Source organism: Lactuca sativa, chromosome 8 (genome assembly GCF_002870075.4).
Source record: "Lactuca sativa cultivar Salinas chromosome 8, Lsat_Salinas_v11, whole genome shotgun sequence".
Classification (NCBI taxonomy): Eukaryota; Viridiplantae; Streptophyta; class Magnoliopsida; order Asterales; family Asteraceae; genus Lactuca; species Lactuca sativa.
Genome location: NC_056630.2, coordinates 312,378,840 through 312,385,401, shown reverse-complemented (window position 1 = coordinate 312,385,401; position 6,562 = coordinate 312,378,840). Strand labels below are relative to the sequence as shown.

Here is a 6,562-nt window from a genome sequence, read left to right as displayed (position 1 = left end):
CCCGGAAGGGTTTGACTGTGTGACCGGAAGGTCGGATATGATATGAGATATATGTGCTATATGTGATAAGTTAATTGTTATACGTGCTATGTATGTTATGTGGGCCGGAAGGCATTATGTTAAGGGCCGGAAGGCGATTATGTTATGGGCCGGAAGGCGTTGTGAGTCTTGGACCGTAAGGTTGGCGTGGGTAGGACCGGAAGGTTTACCCAGCAGGGACGGAAGTCCCCTGAGACACATGGACCGGAAGGTCAGGGCCTGGAAAGGCGTATGTGCGTAAGTTGTATTTTGGGGAACTCACTAAGCAATTATGCTTACAGTTGTTGTGTATGTGTTTCAGGTACTAGCGAGGACCGTGGGAAGGCGCCGGCGTGATCTGTACACACTGATAGATGTTTTGTGATCTTGGGATTCGTATGATTTGTATTCTGTTATAACACATGAAATGTTTATGCCTTGTTTTGAATGAAAATACTTTAATCTGAAATGAAAAATTACGTTGTTACATATTATGAACTAACTATATAAAAATAATAAGAGATTGATAAATAAGGAATTTAAAATCATATTTGACTAATTATAGCATTTGTGGGGGAATATATTAAAGATTATGCAAGAGAATATTTAATTTACAAGAATTAACCCACTAATTGTTGGTCAAGTAAAGTAATATTAAAAAACTAATCAATATTTAAAAGCACTAGATTTGCTGCAGTTGAAGACCTCTTTCTTTCCAGGTGATTACATCCCCCTTTCTTTGACTTTTGTTTTTCTTTAAAATTATTAAAATACTATTAGGTATGGAATATATGATCAAGTGGTACCATAATTGCTCTTTTTAAACTTGAATTTGAATTAATTAAATTTCAAGATTTAAACTCGTTTGTGTTTTTCTTTAAAAACTATTCACGAAAAATCATATGATCATTAAGGTTTTTATATTAGATTATTTGGCTATAATTATTTTAAAACAGTACATTACAAATATATCTAGTTAAATTATCGTTTATGGGATTGTATATATGTTTCTAACTTAATGCCTTTTTTTTTTGGGTTTTATCATAACCCTAATCTTAAAATTATGGGACTATTTACCATTTAGAGTGACAATTAACGACCATTTCTTTAAAAAAACGTTTTTTGTGAAATAAGTCATACTGATATAATAATTAAAAAAAAAAAAAAAAAAAAATCTTAAAAAAAAACTGATTTCAAAATCAAATTTAGACTTTTTTAAAGTGGTATTAACCTCTTAATATAAGGCATGTCTCCTACTTTAGGTGAAAGAGATCTTCAACAAATATTGCTTTTAGACAACCTTCCTCCCCCTATCTTGACTATTTCCTCTCTCTTTCTTTATTTTATATGTTTGTTCTTTACCCTTATTGTGTTTTAAATAATAATACATAATCTACACATTTGTAAAATAAATAAGAATCAATTTCTTTAGTTGCTATAAAAGGAAGAGGGGCAATACCCCATTTTGGTACATCAATTTCAAACCCCAATTTACAACATATATTTTCAAGAAAATGGGAAAAAAAGTATGTCATGATCTTCTTTCATCAACATGGGAAGAAGGAGATGCAAGAGATCAACTCTCAACACAAACATATGTTGAGAAAAAACTCAAAATCTTCGGGTTTGAGCTACAACATACTTCCCTTGACGAAAGTACCATCAAAACCAACCATTTAAGGCCAACGGAAGGGGAAGAGAGCGTAAATTCATCATCAACAACGATTGAAAAGAATGATCTTCCTACAGAGGTTAAAAAGTTCGAGTGCCAATATTGTTTCAAAGAGTTTGTAAACTCGCAAGCGTTAGGAGGTCACCAGAATGCACACAAGAAGGAAAGATTGAAGAAAAAACGATTGCAATTACAAGCTAGAAGGGAAAGAATCAACTACTACCTCCAACCTTATACCCATAACAAACATGGGATGAATTTTGATTTTCATGGTTATTATGATTCAGAGTTCGAGTCTAATATTAGTTTTAGTCGGTATGATGATGATCTATTGTCGTTTAGAGATCCATGCAATTTTACTCTTACACATGTAGATAGGTCAAGAGGCAACTACATACCAGTCTCTATGAAACCAGCTCCTCGAGTTGTTGAATTAAAACAAAACCATGCAGATTTGGATCTGCAGTTGAGTTTGAGCTCGAACTCCATCATGTAAAACAAGAAAAGTGAAAAGCCATGAATTTCTCATGATCATATGTAAGTAAATTAGTATCTTGAAACTAATATTCAAATCATTGTTTTTGTATGATTTTTTGATGACGAACAAGAGCATCATTGGATGCATAACTACTGTATAGTATATTTCTCTTTTTATTTATTTATTTTTGTATGTTCGGTAGCCTATAAATTAAACATAGTATTATTTAATAACGCAAGCAAGACAAGAAAGAAATATATTTTAGTATCAATTATGTTGCTTGATTACTAGGGTTTCTTTAGAAGATAACCAAAGATTTAGGGAACCATTCTTTTCATGGGTTTTTGTTTATTATCATTTTTGTTTTAAATTAGTTCTTCAGGGTTAATTTAATTCTTTATATATGTGTGTAGGGTATTTTTATTATATTTATTATGTGCGCGCTAGCGCGTGTCTATCTCAAGAAGTAAAGGGTTGATCAGGTGTGACTAATTAAAAAACCGTTTCGTCACCTTCTTCTAGATAATTCTTGGTTTATAGTTTATTAATCAAAATATAAAATTAATATATAGAAAAGAAAGATTAGAGGACACCAGATTTCTTTTGATAAAAGGTGTTACTAATTAACTAATGTACAGTACAACATCACAACAAACTGTCTTATCCTGGAAATCTTTAGGCCCATTTGATAAATATATTTCATAAAAATGGTTTTTTTTCCAATAAGAGATGTTTTTTCAAAAAAAACCTCAAAATTATATTTTTCTGTCTTTCTAAATAGATTGGAAAAACAATTATGCTCCAAACCTTTTCTCTTTCTTTCTTGAATTACTAATTTCTTTTAAATAAATTTTTTATTGGGTTATTATTTTTTTACTGAATTATTATATATTAATAAATATTATTTTTAATATATAATATCTATGTATTAATAAATTTTATTTTATTGGACTATTATTTTTTTAAATAATTTTATTACTATCATTTTTATAGATAAATTCTATTTTATTAGATTATTATATGTTAATAAATATAAAAATAAATAAATAAATATTATTTATAATATACAATATTTTTATATATTAATAAATATTACTTTATCGGATTATTAATTTCTTTTAGTTATTTTTTAATTTATTTTTACTGGATTAATTATTTTTTTTACAACACGACCATTATCCTAATTTATTTTAAAAAATTTCATCCATGTCATCACTATCGGACATAAACCAGGTCAAGAATCGCACATTAAGTTATAAAAAAATGGATAGAAAGAACAACAACGTAACATTAACTTGAAAAACAATAAACTAAAAACAACATAATCAACATTTTATTTAGATTTTAATTGTTTTACATTTAATTACTTTGTATGACAATTTATATGTTTTTATAATTATTCAACAACTTCATCAATCACAATATATAAATATATGATAATTTGATCATTTTTAATCATTCAACAGTCAATCAAATGTAAAATCACACCACATAATTTATTTCCTAGTCAGAAAACTTTCTCATATAACACTTTTTCAGATAGTATTTTTCCGGCCAACAAATAACAAACGAGACCTTAGTAACGCATTTACTGACATATCTTTTCAAATTTACTGATAGGTAAACCAATAACTAGTTATTAATGGACTACCGATATTTTGATTTTACCGAAAAATTATCGATAATATCCCCATACCAAGAGTAGTGACATAGTAGATTTATCGAAGGATTACCGATGGTTATATTTTTATCCATGAGTAATTTAATGTTTTTTACAAAAAGAATGCACAGAAAAATAGAAAAATCTAGATTTTTCTATAATAAGTACATAAAAATCTAATATAACAAATAATAATTCCAAATTCTACAATACAAGACAAAATAATAAACGTAAATCTATAAAGTTTTCAATACAAAATTTAAAAAGCATAAACTACTAAAACAAGCCAAGTGTGTTACCGTTCGGTGTCCTCGTCACCACAAAGTGTGGAACCAAGTATCCTACCCTAAAAACTCAAACCTTCTTTCTCTCACTTGCATATCGCTCCCACAGTTCATCATCAACCGAAGAATAACTACTTCATAGTAAGATCTTCATCATACTTCTCATTCAATTCCTTCTCATACCCTTCACACAAGTTACCAAAATAACATGATCAATATTTTACTAAAAACCACGAATTAATACAAATAAACACATCCAACAAAATATCTAAAGGGATAAAGATAACTTACGTATATTCTCCAAGAATATAAATAGGGGTGCAAACGAGCCGAGCCGAGCTCGAGCCTGGCCGAGCTCGGCTCGGACTCGTTTTAGTTATACGAGGTTCAAGCTCGAGCTCAGCTCGAGCTCATAAAAAATTATAAAAGTTTGGCTCGGGCGATGTGCCTAAATAAGCTTAAGCTCGGCTCAAGCTCGTTAAGAAGCTCGTTTACTAATACCCAAAATCCATAATTTCCCAAATATGTTTTTATTTTAATATATGAAAATAATAATAAATTATATTATATAAAAGCTCGTTTAGGCTCGCGAGCCTAATCGAGCTTAGTGACATAGGCTCGAGCTCAAGTTCGTTTAATAAATGAACTTAATATTAAGCTCGAGCTCGGCTCGGGCCCGTTTAAAACCGGTTTCGAGTCGAGCTTTTAACGAGCCGATCCCGAGTAGCTCACGAGTAGCTTGGCTCGTTTGCACCCCTAAATATAATAACCTCCTTAGCCTGGCTTCTAGTTGATTTTATGGAACTCCTTTCCAGGTGTGTCGTCTTAAAAACTCATGACCACGAGGGATGATGCCCTTTCTCCTTAGCTTGCAAAAACCACAATGAAATAATGTAATTTATGTTAAAGTAGAAAAACATATTTAAATTTATATAAATTATTAGCTTACCAATTGTAAGCGATGTCGGTATATAGTAATGAATATCTTACTATACTTATAAATGATGCATTTTTCTTTGAACCTCATGCATTTGAAACCCCCAAAAAAATTTGCAAACACCTCATGCATTTGAATAATCTTATTTTAATGAATATCATTCAAAAGTCTCTTAATAATGATTAACAATTCAAATGTTTTATAACTTATATAATATATTTAATAAACAACTAATTGACAAACTATTATAAAAATGCCAATATCTTTGAGTAGACACATAAATACAAATCACATAAAGTTTTCACAAAGAAAATAATTTTAAATTATTTGTGTTGGTTTGAGAGTTTTGAACCATTTTTCGATCTATGTTATTATGTTGAAGTTTTTAATTTGTAAGTTTGTTATATACTAATTGTTTTTTGTATTTTCTTGGTTTAAGTATTATTTTAAGAATATCATTGTATGTTGTGGTTGAAATTTTAATGTAAATTAGATTAGATTCATATTATCGATCATACGTTATGGAAGGTAATATATATAATATTTAATTAGCTATTGTATATATGTTTGTATGTTCGTGTTGCTTCAAAGCAATAATTAGTTAAAAATCATGGATATGTCATATTATCCATATTATCCATGTAAGTTTTTTTTTAAAATAAAAATTGTCTATCTTATCACTTTATATTTTAGGATTTTTTAACATTTTAATTATAATAATAAGTCTTTTTTAAAACTTTATTTCACTTATTAATAATAATAACTGGTTTCAAAATTTATGAAAGAGTAGTAGCCCTGAAATCCATATTATTCAACGAGATGTTGGTTTTGGGAGCCAAATGTTATAATTTTAGAAGTTGGGGGTTAAAAGTGTAAGCTCTAGATTTAATTTGAAAATGATTTCAGAAGTCGGGGTGCATTTGGTAATTATTGGGTTTGGATTGAAAAGAATTTTGAAATGTTGAGGGTTAATTGATAACTTATGGGACTTGAATTGTTAAGAATTTATAATGTTGGGGGCTATGTTGTAACTTATAGACCTAAGTGAGAAGAAATTGAGAAGGAGGGACTAAAAGTGAAATTTGGGCTTAAGTTGGAATTGGACGGGGTCATAACCCGTCACCCTTCTTCTTGGCATCCATTTAAAAGCATGGCTTCAAACAACCCTAACCCTAGGACCATTTTTCAGCCGCCACATCTCGTCTCCAGCCGCCACCACCCCACCTTCGTGTTTTTCCGACCAGGTGAGACCGGCGAGTTCCAGCCGACTGCCGCCGCTGCTTCGCCATCCAAAGCCACAGCCGCTGCCGGTGACGTCGTGGGTAGCCGAGGGAGGCTGTTGAAGATCGGGGATGGGATCATAGGTGGCTGCCACTCCCGTTGAAGACGTCGCAGTCGCTGGGCGTCGCGACCGCTCCTTTCCGACGTCACCCTCCGACCGTTTTATTGCTACCACCACTCCCAACCGTTCCACTACCATCGTTACGTGCTGTTGTTCCGCCGCTACTTCTGT

General features: G+C 31.1%; 1 protein-coding gene across 1 annotated transcript; it reads left to right on the top strand.

Moving 5' to 3' along the window:
* Window positions 1-1,453: 1,453 nt before the first annotated feature.
* LOC111882339 (zinc finger protein 5) lies at window positions 1,454-2,330 on the top strand. The gene has a single exon (XM_023878701.3). It carries the CDS (start codon window positions 1,533-1,535, stop codon window positions 2,184-2,186), a length of 654 nt encoding a protein of 217 aa, XP_023734469.1. The 5' UTR covers window positions 1,454-1,532; the 3' UTR covers window positions 2,187-2,330.
* Window positions 2,331-6,562: the final 4,232 nt, after the last annotated feature.

Excerpts from the sequence above, each read along its gene's own strand:
- LOC111882339 (XM_023878701.3), top strand. The coding sequence starts at position 1,533 with ATGGGAAAAAAAGTATGTCATGATCTTCTTTCATCAACATGGGAAGAA.